This window comes from Symphalangus syndactylus, chromosome 7 (assembly GCF_028878055.3).
Source record: "Symphalangus syndactylus isolate Jambi chromosome 7, NHGRI_mSymSyn1-v2.1_pri, whole genome shotgun sequence".
Classification (NCBI taxonomy): Eukaryota; Metazoa; Chordata; class Mammalia; order Primates; family Hylobatidae; genus Symphalangus; species Symphalangus syndactylus.
This window is the reverse complement of record NC_072429.2, coordinates 128,738,900-128,757,171: the sequence shown is the minus strand read 5'-3', so window position 1 is coordinate 128,757,171 and position 18,272 is coordinate 128,738,900. Positions and strand designations below refer to the sequence as shown.

Genomic DNA, 18,272 nt, shown 5'->3' with positions numbered 1-18,272 from the left:
TTCCTAATCAACTAGTTATTCTTCCCTGTCCTAGCTTGTGGACTGATTTGTCATCTTTATCATTCCTTCTAGTTGTCTTTTCCTTGCAATCTCCTTCTATGGTTTTGGCTCCCGCACTCATCTGCCAGCTTCCTTTGGTTCTTCCAAAATTTAGGGCTTAATAGACTATTAATTTTCCCCTGGTCATCTGCTTTTTAAAAAATAATCTCATGGTTTTGTTTTAGGAGCTTCATCTGAGTCCAATCCCAGTCATCTTTTCTTTGTCCTCTCTTTCTCTCCAACTCATCCAGAGACCTCTGGGACATTTTCTGTGGGGTTCTTTGTCTCCAGTTTCTCTCTTGAGACAGAGCATTGTAGGCTAGTAGGACTGATTTGTGCCAGCACAGGCCTGCAGAGTGAGGCTGATCTAGCTGCTTCAAAGGCAGATTAGCAGATCTGTCATCTTGAGCTTCCCTTTCATCGTAGATCTACCATTGAGGGCCTCAGCCATTCATAGACAAAAGTTCTGCAACTACTGGTCACTGACCACCCCAACTTAGCCAAGCGACCTAACTCCAGTCCCAAAAGTGGTAGAGAACTTGGAATGCTGAAATTGACCCTGAGACTTGATAAAGTCTAAGCAAATGCATTTTCCTTTTTTTCTTTAACAGACTATAATAATATTTTGTAAAATTGTTTTTTCTGTTCGGTGTCTCTCTTACTTAAGTTTTCCACTTAACACCAACAGATAGAATGAATCTTGGAAGAAGTAAACCATTTTTAAAATATAACCCAAAATGTTTGACTTTTAATTGATCTTCTTCACATCCACTGTTACACCTCGATACACCATCCATACGCCTACAGTCCATGCTCCACACTGCAAATGAAGTAGCATTTTAAAATGCTCATCTGTTGACGCCACTCCTCTGCTTAAATGATTTCTCCAGGGACGTTAGGATGCCAAAGCCGGAGTACTTAATGTGGTACAGAAACTATATGTGTATGAATTATCTTAGTCCCGGTTACCCGCCTCCTTGACCTCTGTGCTCCTATATTGGTGGTCTTGCGGTTCCTCAAGTATGTCATGCTCTTCTCAGTTCAGGGTCTGGCTCCCTGCTTTTCTGTCTGCAAACTCATGTTCATCCTTACTACATACCTCAGTCTTAGTCCAGGAGTCACTTATTCAGGGAAATCTTTTCCTAGGCCTTCCATTAAGTGAGGTCTTATTTTTATACCTTTCCACTGTACTGTGTACTTATTTTCAGCACATATCACAACTGTAATCATTTGTCTGTCTTCTCTCTATATAATAAGGCTCCATATGGGCACAGGGAGCATGTCTGTCTACATCCATTTTCTCAGTGCTTGGCACAGGGTAGCCAGTCAATACATTTTCTGACTTACTGGAAAAAAAAGGATAATAGCTGTCATTTGGAGTTATTGTATGGATGAGAAATAATGTCTGTGAAGAGGTAGTTCAATACCTGGTATCTAACAGACACACAGGAAGTACCTACTACTGTTTTTAATCCATAGATTAATGTTTTATAGGGTTACAGAAGTAATTGGTACTATTGGTAGTAATCAGGAGGTTAATGTTTTATAAGGTTACAGAAGGCTACGTACAATGTTGCTTTATTTCAGAGACAGTTTATTGTGGTAGAAAGAATAGGGCTTTGGAGTCAGAAATACCTAGCATTTACTAGCTATAACTTTGGGCTCTAAGCTCTTTGAAACTCATTTGATCCATCTGCAATGACCATGTCATAGTTGATGGTAAAAATCAAATGGGAGACTATATTCAGTGCACATTAGATGTTGACTCATATGTAAATCTTCATAAATAGGAAAACTGGGTTTTTTTTTTTGTAAGTTACGGGCTGATGACCTGACATAAAGTTTTAAATTTATCATTAATATTTGTTTATTAATCTGACATTTATTAACGTCAGATCGTAATTTAACTCTGTAAGCTCTTATTTTCTCTGACCGGAATCTAGCAGCATTTTCCAGTTCTGTGATCTGTAACTCAATTCGTTTGATTTCTATGGCTTTTTGAAGTATTGAAATGAAATATTAGTATTTAGTATTTAATATTAGTATTAGTATTTAGTATTTCCATTATCAAACACGGTATTTATTAGCCTGGCATCCCAAAAGTAGCACTTATTTCAAAGGGACCATTTTGCTCACATAATGAATTAGAATATTTATATTGTAGTCTTGAAATGTCAAATTCTAAGACAAGAAGCTTATTGAACCACATATTTTGTTCTCTTTAGTAGCTGAAAGCAAACAGTTTGTGTTTATAAATAAACGACGTATTCAAAGTATGAGAAATTGGTAACTGATTCATAGGCATATACAGACAGTGTGGACACAGTGCCATTGAAGAAAGTTACTCAGTTGTAGATAATAGTTACCATTTCATAAAACCAAATTCCACACTGTGTAAAGTGATTAATATAAAATTTGCCCTTTGATCTTGGTGTTGAATTCAAAGTAACTTCTACACTATTTTCAGTCTGGGTTTACAGAATTATAAACCCTTGAATTAGTCCCTTTAAGGTTTTTATTCTGTTAAATAATATTCAGAATGTGTGTAGTACATTAGCAATGGCAACATTTAAACTTCTTAATTAGTTTTATTATATTTAGATTATCTGTTTTTTAAAGAGAACTTTTCTGGGAATTAACATTTATGAATTGTTCACTTTTTAATAAACAAATATCACACAGATACAAACAACTTAATGTGTTTTTCAATTTTTTTTCTTCAGAAGCAGCATTAAGAGGTCTTCTGGGAGCCTTAACAAGTACCCCATATTCTCCCACCCAGCATCTAGAGCGAGAGCAGGCTCTTGCTAAACAGTTTGCAGAAATTCTTCATTTCACACTCCGGTTTGATGAACTCAAGGTAGAATTATCTATTGGCCCTGATTGTTACGAAAATCATGAATCTTTTAATGAGTACTAGGAGGAAAAGCCGGGAAACGTTGTTAAAATGTATTTAAATGATGTCTGCTAGACCTTAATAAAAATGGAAAACTGGATTTAGAAATTATGACTGGTCTTTTGATACGTGGCAAAGAGCAAATTACTGAGTATTCAGTCTCAATCTTTTTTTTTTTTTTTTTTGAGACAGAGTCTTGCTTTGTCACTCAGGGTGGAGTGCAGTGGTGTGATCTCAGCTCACTGCATCCTCTGCCTCCTGGTTTCAAGTGATTCTCCCACCTCAACCTCCATAGTAGCTGGGATTACAGGCATGTGCTACCACGCCTGGCTAATTTTTGTATTTTTAGTAGAGACGGGGTTTTACCATGTTGGCCAGGCTGATCTTGAACTCCCAATCTCAGGTGATCCACATGTCTCAGCAGTCTTCATTTAACTTTGTTTAAAAATTAATCTCCGAGCCGGGCGCGGTGGCTCACGCCTGTAATCCCAGCACTTTGGGAGGCCGAGGCGGGCGGATCACGAGGTCAGGAGATCGAGACCATCCTGGCTAACACGGTGAAACCTCGTCTCTACTAAAAATACAAAAAATTAGCCGGGCGAGGTGGCAGGCGCCTGTAGTCCCAGCTACGCGGGAGGCTGAGGCAGGAGAATGGCGTGAACCCGGGAGGCGGAGCTTGCAGTGAGCCGAGATCGCGCCACTGCACTCCAGCCTGGGTGAAAGAGCGAGACTCTGTCTCAAAAAAAAAAAAAAAAAAAAAAAAAATCTCCGAAACAAAATTTTGAGCTTCTTTTCTAAAATTTTTCCTTTCTGCTCACACCCCCTGCCCCCGTTTTTCAACATTCTTTTATATTAAAATGTTGATAAAATTTCTTTTTTCTCCCTTCCTCCTTTCCCACTTTCTTCCTTTCTTTCTGTTTCTTTTTTCCTCTGTCATTGTTTATAGTGTTTGGAACTATAAATACCTTGTTGTTAAAAAGAATGAATTAAAGGAATAAACACTAGGTCTCATATCAAGAGACCTGAATTCCAATTTATACTCTGCCACAGTAACCCCAGTCATGAGACGTTGGGCAGGTCCTTTGATTTTTCAGGGCCTCTGGTACCCTGTCTAGAAAATGGAAGAGCTGGATTCCAAACTTCAGCATTTTATAATTGCATCACAGTCAGATTTGTATGTAAAATTCTAATTTGGGGATTGCTCTGTTGACCATATCTACATACTTTTATCATAATAACTAAAAACAAGTGCCTAAACAGTCCTTTTTGTTTTTGTTTATTTGATAAACAAGCTTTTAGTAATTACCTGAAATTAACTGAAAAGAAAAGGGAAAGTATACTGCCTGTGGTCTTTCGTTTTATATGTTCAGTAAGGACTGAATACAGTTATAAGCCACCTTGGGTTATACTAGTGCTAGTTCTTAAAATGATACTATGAATTATGGAATGTTTTATACTAATTAAAACTAAAGATTTTTTACTTAATTTTTTACATTAGCATTTAGTACATGACATTTTTTTTTCCACAAATGTCTTCTTCAGATGACAAATCCTGCCATACAGAATGATTTCAGCTATTATAGAAGAACATTGAGTCGTATGAGGATTAACAATGTACCAGTAAGTTAATGCTTTGAATTAGGGCAATGGTAAGAATAACTTAGTGCTCAGCCTGTTCATTTTATTATTTTGTTTGTTCATTCAGATTGTGTTAAAGCTAGTAATAAAGTTAGTAATTATGGGCAGCCATAGCTGTAGGAGGAAAAGCAAACTGTAACAAACCATGTGGTGTTTACCTGTTTTTCTTCACAGTCTCTTAAATTCCCACAACTACTTCAGCAAAATTGCTTATCTGTGTAACGTTGATCCTTATAAAATTTCGCGATGTACTCTCATTTTAATGAGAATTCTGTGAATTCATAGTTAAGAGTTTTTTGTCTCCATATTCTTAGAATGGAAGGGTCTTGGAGAGAAATTGACGTGGGTTAATTTCTTGGAGAGAAATCTTGAACCCAAGTCAGTTTTCCTCCAAGAAATTAATGGTTAATGCTGGCAAGAGTGAGGTCGTGGCCTGTTAACACATCTGTGCCTGATATGGCTGTTTGAGAAAATGGCTTGTGTCTGCTCCTTGGCTAGTATAGCATTTCTTCGGGCTTCTTTAGGTCTGTTAACTTCTTACCATCCTCCTCTTAAGCTGTTTATTACTCTTTTCTACCTTCAAGGAACTAAATACCATAAGTAAAACTAGAGCGGAAGAATATTAACTTGTTCTCTGTATTCTGAGAACCTTATAATTGGTCTGAAAAATTTCAAACATCAACCCTTGTTTCAAGTAGATAGTTTAGTAGAGAAATACTGTAACTATGTAAGGAGTGGTAAGTGGCATAATAGATTTAAAAAATACGTATCAAAGACTATCATTCGTTTTCTTTTTCCTTGAAAAAATATTTTAGGAAGCACTTGCACTAAGGCACTGGGTTGGAGGAAAAGATTCCTCTTTATGAAACATCTGTAATTTGCATCAATTTGATTTTTCCATAGACCAGTTCCTGGTGTGAGACTGACCTTAACATCTGTCTTTTTCATACCTACCATGTAAAATAAGATAAAAGCAAAAAGCAAAGCAGCCAATCCTATACTATACCCATCCTTGCCATCACTTAAGGCTAAAGACATTAGTCATCTTGGTTCTTCCTTTTACCCTCAATAATTACAGATAAAATGCAATTTTTTTCAAGTGAAATATCTCTGAAATGTCTTCTCCATCCCTGTTTCCATCTCCTCCTCCCACTGTTCCAACAGAGAGCCTAATTCCCACTCTTTCTGGCAGTCATTCTGCACAGCATAACTCATTTTGGACCTACAAGTCTTTTTCCATTTTGATACAATCCGCCCACGATCATCAGTTAATTTTCTCTAGGAAATTGACTTAGTTGTCATTCCTTTCATCTAACACTCTAAATGGCTCCCCATTCCATATGGAAGAAAAATATGAACTTAAGCTAGCATTTATGGCACTATACAGTCTGACCCCAACCTGTATCTTTCATTGGTTGCAGCCCCTTATTAACACTAAATATGCTGAACTACTCTTTAGGGAGTCATTTGAAAACATACTCTTTCCCCTGCCAGATTGGAATACCTTGTTTACCTGCCCAATATCACCTGCAAAAGGATAACCCTTAATCTCTTTAGTTTCGTCTATTCCAACTTAATGTTCCTCCGACTCCCTTTTTGTGTTCTCACCTGTTAGAATCTTACCGTGGATGTTGTATGGATACTTATTGTTCATAATGGAGGACAGGGTACAATTTTATAATCATTTTTCTGTCCTCCATAACATTTAGAATCTCTTGTATGTAGTAGACAGTTCATCAAGGTTTTATTTAAATTCCTTAATATCATTTAAAATATTTTTGAAGAGGTTAATCTTTTTAAAAAAATAACTTTTTTTTTTAAAAGAATATTTAAGTATTATCGATACATGAAAGTCTAAAACGTAATTGAGGCAGGCACCCTGCCTGCGTCCTTTTATAATTGTTATTGTATGTAATAATTTGTGAACTAACATCAAGTGCTTTTACCTTCCCCACAGGCAGAAGGAGAAAATGAAGTAAATAATGAATTGGCAAATCGAATGTCTTTGTTTTATGCTGAGGCAACTCCAATGCTGAAAACCTTGAGTGATGCCACAACAAAATTTGTATCAGAGGTAAGCATTGCCTAGGCAGGTACTCTGTGTTGTTACTCATGCCCCTGTTGCAGACGTGATCTCGGCAAGCCCAAGACATTAAATACCATCTTGAAACCAACAGACTCCCATATGTGTGTGTTGAGTCCTGACTTTTTTCTGAGGCCCGCGTGTGCACACCTGTCCACCTACTTGCAGTTTCTCTGGAGGGATGGTCTACACCTCAGTGATAGCTGATAGCACGGCCAAACCAAACTCTGGGTTGCCTTTTGCAACCCTGCCCTTTCTTTAGTTTTTGCTTTCTCAATTAATAGTACCAGTGCAGGCAAAAACTTACAAGTTAACGGTTTTTTTTGTTTTTTTGAGACGGAGTTTCACTCTTGTTGCCCAGGCTGGAGTGCAGTGGCGCATTCTCAGCTCACCACAACCTCCGCCTCCCGGGTTCAAGAGATTCTCCTGCCTCAGCCTCCCTAATAGTGGGGTTACAGGCATGTGCCACCACGCCCAGCTAATTTTGTATTTTTAGTAGAGACGGGGTTTCTCGATGTTGGTCAGGCTGGTCCCGAACTCCCGACCTCAGGTGATCTGCCTGCCTCGGCCTCCCAAAGTGCTGGGATTATAGGCATGAGCCACCGCACCTGTCCATCATCCTAAATTCCTTTCTATATCTCACTCCCTACATGTATTCCATCAAACAGTCTCGTTGGCTTTCCCTCCAAAATACTAATATATCATGAATCTGAAAACTTAAGTTACTTTCTTGCCACCAGCCACATCAGACTTCTCATCTGGATTACTGCATTCGTGTCCTGACCATTCTTATTTCCTCCACTCTTGCCCCAATATAGTCCTTTCTCCATAGAGCAGACAAGTAATCTTAAAACATAAACCATGTTCCCTCCCTCCTCCATGTAAAATGTTCCCAGTGACTTCCTAGTACCCTTAGGATAAAATCCAACGATTGCATAGCCTATAAAACTCTACACCTTTGACCCCGTCTGCATTGTTGCAGTTGTTCTCACACTGCTGGAATGCAGGTGCCTTTCAGAAGAGTACTGCCTTCGCTATCTTGCTCTTAGCTGTATCCACAGTGCTTAGAACAGTTGCTTAGAGTCTAGTGCATTATTTAGAAAATTAGGAGTAGGAACCAGGTTTTAAAGTTGCTAATTTTTCATATTATGCTAAATTATAAGTAATAACGTTCGTTACTTTTACCTTTTTTGTTCTTCATATACTTCTACAGAATAAAAATTTACCAATAGAAAATACCACAGATTGTTTAAGCACCATGGCTAGTGTATGCAGAGTCATGCTGGAAACACCGTGAGTATCAGCTGATCTTTCTCACTTTAACAGTGCTATTGAGATGACTGATATTTCAAAACATGTTCATATATGAACACGTTTTATCTGGAAGGTGGAAAGTAAGTATATTCCAAATACTGAATATTAATATATGAACAAACTTAAAATAATTTGGCTATTTAGTGTAACTTCTGGTTAACTATAAAATAGAGTTAGTTGGTCTTCAGGTACCTCAGACCAGTCAGACTGACTCAGACTCTTAGTTCTCTTCTCAGAACAGAAATGTGGTGGTGGTTTTTTGGTAGCTGGAATGTAGGAGAAGAATTTTAAAGCTCCTTGGTTATACTTACCATAAATGTTCTTTTTCTATATTTAGTAAAGAATCTTACCCTATTGCCAAAGGGCTGGAATTATTCTTCTGTTTATCCCTTTTTCTCTCATTTATTAATTGTCACTTTTTTTTTCCCAACACGAACCTGAATTCTCTTTTTTTTTCTTCTCCTCTCTAAAGCATTTATGATGTATGATACAGTGTGTCCTGGCTGGATTTTTCCTGTTAGCAGGCAGAAAGAATCCCTCCTGGATTCCAGAATAATAAATACAGTCATGTGCTGCTTAATGACGTTTTGGTCAACAATGGGCCCACATATACAATGGTCCAAAGCACTATGCTGTACATCATCTCATTGGAAAACTATCATCATAATCCTCTTCCTTCCCCCCACCGCCAACTTCAGGGAGTGAGGTCCTGGGAAATGAAGGGACACTATCCATGTGCTTGGATGTCTCTATCCTGGTTCCGTACTCTTTCTGTTATGATATACTGCCTTCTATATATAGATAAAAGTTCAATTTTATTTTTCACAAATGAGAGGAGAATATGATTGAGTTTTAGTAAAATTGATATCCAGTAATACTATAATGTATTTAGATCAAGTTAGCCCCTAAATAGCAAACCTGCTTGCTCTATTAAGCTAGTGATTTTTCATCATAGGTGGTAACAGCCTTTGCGTAGCATCCATTCTCTAAAATTGTTGCTATCGGTCTAGCAGAGGAGCAATACACTAATGTGGGTGCAGATATTATGGAAACCAGAATACATGGGTGTTGACTGCTGCACTCACCATCTTCTCATCTCTCTGGGGATCTCATTGTGGAATAAGGGGCATGATGTTAGTATCCCTTTTAGAGATCAAAGGGGCAAGGCAGCATCAGCTGAAAGTTGAAAGTTGAATCACCTCATTAAAGAATTTTGTGTCTCTTTCAGGGGGTTGATATGGAAAGGAAAACACATAAGATTTGAATGTATCAGTGTGGCTACTTGTGAACATACTACATTCGACTAATTGATAGAAATTTGAATAAAATATTTCAGAAGAGGTTTTTCTTTTGTGTGTGTGTTTTTAAAAAGAATTTTGTAGTGCACTTCTTCCATGCATATCTTCTCTACTCTTCAGGGAATACAGAAGCAGATTTACAAACGAAGAGACAGTGTCATTCTGCTTGAGGGTAATGGTGGGTGTCATAATACTCTATGACCACGTACATCCAGTGGGAGCATTTGCTAAAACTTCCAAAATTGATGTAAGTTATTGTTTTATATAAATAATTTCAAACGAGTTTCTCCATGGAAACCATAGGATTTAATTTTTTGATAAGAGCCAGCAAACTGGACTCTCACAAAACTCAGATTTATACTTTGTGAAATGGTGGACTTTCATCTCCTCTGTCCTTGTGCTGTGTTTCTTGTGGCCTGTATTCAGGTGGAATAGAATGATCAAAGGATGACTGTATTGTCTACTGAGTACCTCCTGGAAGGCTTCTACTACATATTCGGCAATATAAATAGATAATTAGATATAAGGAATTTTGAATCATGTCCTTTAATTCCTTTGGCCAAAGGCCATTTCAAATAAAATGTTTATTTCAGAATGCATATAAAAAGTCAGTAGTGCTGCCGGGCTTGCTAACTCATGCCTGTAGCCCAAGTACTTTGGCAGGCTGAAGCAGGAGGATCACTTGAGCCCAGGAGTAGAAGACCAGCCTGGGCAGCATAGTGAGACTCCCATTTCTACAATAAAAAGAAAAAATTAGCTAGGTGTGGTGGCACACATCGGTAGTCACAGCTATGTTGAGAGGCCGAAGTGGGAGGGTCCCTTGAGCCCAGGAGTTCCAGCCCGCAGTGAGCCACGATCACACCACTGCATTCAGTGTGGGTGACAGAGAGAGACCCTGTCTTGAAATTAAAGAGACAGCCAGTAGTGATGCTCCAGTGGAAAAAGATGAAGACTTTATGTATTTTCCCTCCTCTACCCAGTCACAATACTTTGTGACTATAGTTGGCTCTCGGCTTTTCTTCTCTCTGTAAAAGTTTGTATTAGAAATAGTCTTCTAATTTCTCTACTTCGTAGTTCCTTTCCCCAACCTCTCACATCTAGTTCATTAATGTTTGGTGAGAATTGTCTTCCTGTTTCCCTTTCATAGCTAGTTTAGGCTCTTAGCATTTCGGATCTCGATTACTGATTACTAGGCCAAGCTTCTTGCCTTCATGTACACCTGCCATATGTAAAGAGAAATGAGTTAATATTTGCTGTATGGTTGCCATGTCCCAGGAATTTTGCATTTGTTCTCCCTTGTGACTCTGATAATACTCTAAGGATGTTAGGTGTCATCTCCCTTTATTGACAGGGCAACTAAAGTTTAGCAGATTAAGTAATAGAATTGCTAGTAGGCCGGGTGCAGTAGCTTATGCCTGTAATCCCAGCACTTTGGCAGGCCGATCACCTAAGGTTAGGAGTTCAAGACCAGCCTGGCCAACATGGTGAAACCTCATCTCTACTAAAAAAAATACAAAAATTAGCTGGGTGTGGTGGCACACACATCTGTAGTCCCAGCTACTCGGGAGGCTGAGGTGGGAGAATCGCTTAAACTGAGGAGGCAGAGGTTGCAGTGAGCCAAGATGGCGCCACTACACTCCAGCCTGGGTGACAGAGTGAGAATCCATCTCAAGAAAAAAGAATTGCTAGAAAAGGTAGAACCCACATTTCTCTGGCTTCCAAAGCCTGTGTTCTTTCTGCTGTATTATGCTTTTTTACAACAACCAGGCTAATATATCTTAAATGCCATCGTCATCAAGTGGTTACCTTTTAAGATAACCCGTGAGTCCCCTGCTGCCAGGCATAACATTTCATATGACTCATCCTGGCTTTCAGCCTCTCATAACTCCAGGTGCAGCGCTGAAAAATTCCTATCTGTCCTCTGTGTGATACTTTACTCTGTGGGGTTTCTCTACCTGAAAGCTCCTCTTTTCCTTACTAACATACTCATTCTGTCTTTTATTTTTTATTTTATTTTATTTTTTGCGATGGAGTCTCGCTCTGTCGCCCAGGCTGAAGTGCAGTGGTGTGATCTTGGCTCACTGCAACCTCTGCCTCCCGGGTTCATGCCATTCTCCTGCCTCAGCCTCCCGAGTAGCTGGGACTACAGGCGCCCACCACGACGCCTGGCTAATTTTTTTGTATTTTTAGTAGAGACGGGGTTTCACCATGTTAGGCAGGATGGTCTCGAACTCCTGACTTTGTGATCCGCCCGCCTTGGCCTCCCAAAGTGTTGCGATTACAGGCCTGAGCCACCGTGCCCAGCCCATTCTGTCCTTTAAATCGCCACTCAGCACCTTTTCCAAGAAGTCTTCCCTTAGCAAACCCTTTGTTTTTCATTGCATGTGTGGTACTTTAGTTCGACTGATTTTGTTCTCAAAAAGATTTTGTTCTAATTGAGAATAATGACACTTAGGTTGGGTTTTTTTCTGTTCTAAGAATAATTAATTTGACATAGTATGTAATCTCTTGGGTTCCATAGTTATGGTGTTGATTTATTTTACTATTTTGAAAAGGAATGTTACATGAAAAAAATGGCTATTTTACCTTTTCTGTTTTCTTTTTCTTTAGATGAAAGGTTGTATCAAAGTTCTTAAGGACCAACCTCCTAATAGTGTAGAAGGTCTTCTAAATGCCCTCAGGTGTGTATATGTACGCGTACATATGTACAGAAAAAATCTGTAAGGAAAATGGTTTATATTTATGTAAAGAAAATGCATTAAGTGTGAGTAGGATATAAAAATAAGTGTTCAAGCTAGAAATATGAAGATCTTATTTTGTTACTGATAATCTTGCTTCCAAACACTGGTTACAGTATTTTACGATGAGAAATATGTGGGACACATGACAATAGCAGCTTCACTTTCTGGTTGAAGATTTTGGCTTTTGCTTGTTGCTTCTCTTGAAACAGAGATTGCTTGTTTTTTTAATAAAAGTGTTATATACCAGTTATAAATAAAATTCAGAAAACATAAGAAAATGTAAATTAAAAGAAATAATGTAATCTCACCATTTTGAGATAAGCCATTATTAGCATATAGCCTTCCAGAGTTTTTTCTTTACATATGTAGATAATAGCTCTATGTAGTAGTTATCTTTTTACAAAATAATATCATACAGAGTGGCTTGTAACTAGCTCTTTCCTCTTAATAGAATGTAATTAATTTGTGTTCAGACTTGTGTTCTGTTATTTTTTTATTTTTTATTTTTTTTTTATTTTTTGAGACGGAGTCTCGCTCTGTCGCCCAGGCTGGAGTGCAGTGGCGCATCTCGGCTCACTGCAAGCTCTGCCTCCCGGCTTCACGCCATTCTCCTGCCTCAGCCTCTCCAAGTAGCTGGGACTACAGGCGCCCGCCACCACGCCCGGCTAATTTTTTTGTATTTTTTTTTTTAGTAGAGACGGGGTTTTATCGTGGTCTCGATCTCCTGACCTCGTGATCCGCCCGCCTCGGCCTCCCAAAGTGCTGGGATTACAAGCGTGAGCCACCAACCCCGGCCTGTTCTGTTATTTTTATGTATTTCTTATAATGCAAATTAAGTAGTCATTATTTAATGTCTTTTCTTAGGTTAGTTTTACTTAATTTAGTTGCTCATACTTCTACAAATGCTAGAACATTATTGCTTTATTTAGAGATGGAATCTCGCTCTGTCACCCAGGCTAGAGTACAGTGGCACGATCTTGGCTTATTGCAACCTCAGCCTCCCAGGTTCAAGTGATTCTCCTGCCTCAGCCTCCCGAGTAGCTGGGATTACAGGCGTGTGCCTGTATTTTGTATTTTTAGTAAAGATGGCGTTCCATCTTGTTGGCCAGGCTGGTCTCAAACTCCTGACCTCAAGTGATCCACCCACCTCGGCCTCCCAAAGTGCTGAGATTACAGGCGTGAGCCACTGTGCCCAGCTGCTGGAACATTTTTAAATGAAAATCTCAGTACTTTGTAACATTTGACTACAGAGATTTAATTGGTAGTATTCACATGACATAAAAGATGATGTCCCATTACTTGATTTTTTGGGGGTTTAAACAGAAAAATTACATGAACACAGAAATATTTATATAATGATATTTACCACATAAAATGTAGGCTGTATCATTTCAGCTAAGTGGAACTGTCAAATGATTTTATTAAGATTATGAAAAAATGTTTAAAAATAGTTTTTAAAAGATTATGAAAAGTGTTACATAAGCGGTGACTGCCTGAATAAAGGTGATCTATTCTAAATGAACATCAGCAAAATTAAGGAACATAATTTAAAAACCTTATAATGTCAAACTGTTTTAACCATAAGCCTAGTTTTTAGAATTCTGTGTTCTTGGAGTTTTTACAATGCATACTTCAGTGGTTTTGCCAATATTTAATGATATCATGAGTCTTTCCTCCTTGGTTTCTTTCCAAATACTCCCTGTGTCTCAGTCAACCTGATTTTTCTCCCAAGCCTTTGTCTTTCTGATTGGTCAGGCTCTTTGAAGCCAGCAAATGGCAGGAAATCTTTTTTAAAAACTTAAAGGTAATTGAGATCTAGGAGGTTTTAGGATTCTTTCTTGAGCTTGAAGGTAGTATGCCTAACTCAAAATCTACGTTTCACTATAAGGGTAGTTGAGTTTCCTTCTCCTTGGAATGAAAGCAGAGGAAGGCAGTGATGGCAGTGAAAGACAGGGTTGAAGTCTCCCACAAAGTAATCTGTGTTTGAGGGAGGGGGAGGGAAGGAAAGCACCGCGGAGGCAAGTCGCCTGTCAGTTTGGTACATTTTCTTTCCTATTACAACAGATAATGGAAACTAGAAAATAAAATGATGCTTTTAGAAACAACAAAATCAGGTCTGACTTGGGACTCAGGCACTTTCCTTTTAAACAAACACCCTAGCTGTGATGTAGATAATGCTGATACCTTGAAACATATTTCTTGAAGTAAATCCATCTAGCCTTTAATATGTTTTACTGAAAGCACATGTTTAGAAAGCATTTTGTAACCCCAAAAGTACTACACGAGTGTTACACACCTCCACAAAATAGAACTTAATGACCAAAAGATTTTAAATGAGAGAATAATTCCATATGTATGTATATGTTGTTTTGAATGCTTTTCTGTAGTAATAATTTATATAGAACTTCCTGTGCTACTAAGAGAAGGCATCAAGTCATATGTCCATTTTACAGGTGGAAAAATGGAACCAAATACATTTAATCATAAGAGGGAAAGAAAAAAAGAGAGCTGAGAGTTCAGATTCGGTAGTAGATAATTGTCTTCTTTATTAAATTTAAGAGTAAAGGTAAATAATAATTGGTTTTCTTTAGTAGAACAGTCATGCACTTGGAAAAAAAAATTTGTTTTTGTGCACAAAGGAAAATAATGCCATATATCTTCATGTTTTATTTTCGCGTATATTAGATAATATTGGCCTTTTCTTGATGAGTGAGTGTGGTGATGCAGTGTGCTCTGGATTGGCTTTGCCCAAAGAAGGAAGCTAAGATCACATCCCACAGAAGGAGCGAGAACTTGCGTCATGGGTAGAGAGGAAAACACTTACCACTCTTCGAATAGTACAGTACATTGCTGAATAGTGATACTTTTAACTACTCTGCAGTAGAAATTTTACTGTGCACATTACTTGGCTCTTTCTACTATTTAGTTGTATAAAGAAGTGGAGGAGAAACAAATGAAGAAATGGATTTTGAGAACTACGAGACATCTGTAGGATTTCGTGTAATTGCATATACTTTATCTACATAAAGAGAACAAAAAGGTTAAATCTTTGTGACATCACTTAGCATTTAATGTCAATATTCCTTTATGGATTTTTTTTTCTTTCCAACCTGGCTGCTTATCTTGTCTTCCTTCCACAAGTATTTATTGAGCACCAATTATGTGCCAGGCACTCTGATATCTATTCAAAAACATGAGAACAGTTTGGAAGTGACTTCTCAGTAACATTGTAGACAGTGTATCAGGTACTTAATAAGCATTCTTCAGTTTTTAAATTAATTTGAAATGAACCTAATAGGAATTGGGTTTAAATTTCTTAAACACAGAAAGATCTGTGTGGACCTGCTGAAAAGGATGTAGTCCTAGCTGGGCATGGTGGCACACAGCCGTCATCCCAGCTACTTGTGAGCCCAAGGCAGGAGGATTGCTTGAGCCCAGGAATTGAAGACCAGCCAGGGTAATATAGCCAGACCTTGTCTCTATAAAAAACGATCTAGTCCTTAAGATTTTATGTGGAATTCTTGTGAACCAAATTTGTCTATCTGGGTTATCTCCAAAATACAGTCCACATTCACGCATTGAACACCTGTCTCCATTGCTACTGTAATCTGGCCCAAGCCTTGACATCTGTTTATCTCACACTTGGTGCTCAGTAACAGCCCCCTTATTTAATGCTTCCCTGCTGCTCCTTCTGTTCTCCACAGCTTGCCCTGAACAGCCAGAATGATAAAACTTAAGTGGCATCACACCCCTCTCCTGCTTAATATGCTCCACTGGCTTTCACTGCATTTAAAATAATCTCCAAACTCCTTAACTATGTATGGCCTCTGGGTGTCCATGTGAGATGGTGTTTCCCTGTCTCTGTATGTAGCCTCCTCTTGTTATACTTCTCTCCTTTGCTGCTAGGCTTTACGCTGTCACTAATATTAGTGTATCGTTATCTTTCTCCGTCTGCTAGGTTGTAAGCTCCTTGAACAGTGCCTGAGACATAGTAGGCTTGCTTAGTGGATTTTTACTGTTTAAGGGAATACTGTTGTGAACTTTATATAATAATCACTCTTTGTGATTCTTTTTTGGATTCTTATGTTGGATTTGCATGCATGTAGCAAAACACATGCCTAGAAATAAGGCACTTGGAGAATTGAGACATTTTAGAGATATAACAGCTGTAGTAATTGAGGCATCTTAAATACAGAATAGAAAGGGGGTTGGAACACTTTTCTGTAAAGAGCCAGAGAGTGAGTAGATATTAAAGGCTTTGTGGGCCACGTGGTTTCTGTTACAGCTCCTCACCTCTGCCACCATAGCAAGAAGGTAACCATAGATGGTACATGAATGAATCAACTTGGTGTGTTTCAATAAAACTTTTATATGTAAGCACTGAAATTTGAATTTCATAGAATTTCCACAATAACACATGAAATATTACTATTTCTTTTTTTGTCTTCCTTTGTCCCCCAGTCATCCGAAAGGTTAAAAAATAGAATTAGCTCACAGTCCACACAAAAATTGGTGGATTGGATGGCCCATGGGCTATAATTTGCCAGCCTCTGGGATAGACAGCATTTTGTTCTGAGTGAGAAGTTCCAGCTAATTGTTTACTTGAGAGGTTAACCAATCATTTCAGCAATGTAGTTGTAACTAAGTTAAATAGCTACTAAATAGCTACTGGCTATTCAGTTAGAAAGGGGGTGAGGATGAGAGGCTGTGCAGAACCTGAACAGGGTTAAAGCTACAATGAGAAGCCATAATTTTGTGAGTTTTGCTGAGACCAATTCTCCATCCTGTCATAATTAGAGAACCCGATGCTGATTCTTTTTTAAGTTCCTAAAATTGATCTTTTTTCTTTTCTTTTTTTAGGTACACAACAAAACATTTGAATGATGAGACTACCTCCAAGCAAATTAAATCCATGCTGCAATAACAATTCTGGAATAAGCACCTGCTGTAGACAGAAGACAGTATTCTGCAATGACTGAGAATGCACAGTTTTTTAGTGATTGCAATTACTATCTCATTTATTCTTGCTTTTATTTCTTTCCTCTGTTCCTCTTCCCTCTTTTTTAATCATGTTCTTGTTCTTAAGACTTCTTTTCCGTGCCAAAATCAGTAAAGTTACACTCTGAAGGGATATCATCCTTTCAAACGGGCCATCTAAGGCAGCTAATTATGCATTGCATTGGGGTCTCTACTGAGAAAAATTCTGTGACTTGAACTAAATATTTTTAAATGTGGATTTTTTTTGAAACTAATATTTAATATTGCTTCTCCTGCATGGCAAAACTGCCTATTCTGCTATTTAAAAACCCTCAATGACTTTATTTTCTACTGCCGCCTTTTTCATGTGCAACCAAAATGAAAATGTTTAAATTAACTGTGTTGTACAAATGGTACCCAACACAAACTTTTTTTAAATTAGTAATACTTTTGTTTAAAGTTTTAAGTTTGCATTTTGACTTTTTTTGTAAGGATGTATGTTGTGTGTTTAACCTTTATTAACTAACGTTAAAAACTGTGATGTGTGCGTAGAATATTACGTATGCATGTTCATGTCTAAAGAATGGCTGTTGATGATAAAATAAAAATCAGCTTTCATTTTTCTAAGTGTGGCTTGGTTTACTGATGTTTTGTTTTTAGGCTTCTGAAGTTTTCCCCATGTATGTTTTTATGGAATGCATATATACATTATATGATTTTTTCTTCTTTTAGGGGAGAGCCGGGTCTTTTCATTAGAATTTTGATCATTGTCTATGTATATACTTTTAATTGCCTTTAAAATTTTGCTAAGTATATTAAGACCAGTGATCTTTTCATTAACTGGACTTTTATTCTTGATTTCCTCTTGTATGGATGTAGTAATGGAAGGAAAACTGCATCCTCGCTTGATTCTCCATTTCCAGGAGAGCGGGTGGCAACATGAAGGCATGGTAGCCCTTTAATCCTGGGAAGAGAGTGATTATAAGAGGGACTTCCCAGGAGAAAAGCAGAGGCCATGATCTCACTAGTGGTAGAAAACTAACATGTTGCAGTTAAAGATCATAAAACCTACATCATGAAATCTAAATCTCATGGTTGGAAGAAACTACTTAAAGGTTGTCTAGTTCAACCATGCCAGTGTTTTAAATATTTAGGAATATCTGAGGTATAATACAATTAAAATGCTTAACCATGGAAGAGAATCACAGAGGCTTCCATCAGACCCTTCTGGATTAATAGGGCCAGATCATGGCACACACAGCTTCTGAAGATCACATCCCTGCTGA

General features: G+C 38.0%; 1 protein-coding gene across 12 annotated transcripts in view; it reads left to right on the top strand.

Annotated features, from left to right (window-relative positions):
* The window catches only part of CYRIB (CYFIP related Rac1 interactor B), a 177,615-nt gene extending 160,002 nt beyond the window's left edge, over nt 1-17,613 (top strand). For all 12 annotated transcript variants that reach the window (XM_055287252.2, XM_055287256.2, XM_055287258.2 and 9 more), the window contains 7 exons: nt 2,763-2,899; nt 4,478-4,555; nt 6,531-6,647; nt 7,870-7,949; nt 9,389-9,515; nt 11,879-11,949; nt 16,870-17,613. In XM_055287252.2, the coding sequence (XP_055143227.1) occupies nt 2,763-2,899; nt 4,478-4,555; nt 6,531-6,647; nt 7,870-7,949; nt 9,389-9,515; nt 11,879-11,949; nt 16,870-16,933 (674 nt within the window). In that variant the 3' untranslated portion in view covers nt 16,934-17,613. The remainder of the gene's footprint in view (nt 1-2,762; nt 2,900-4,477; nt 4,556-6,530; nt 6,648-7,869; nt 7,950-9,388; nt 9,516-11,878; nt 11,950-16,869) is intronic.
* The last annotated feature ends 659 nt before the right edge of the window (nt 17,614-18,272 follow it).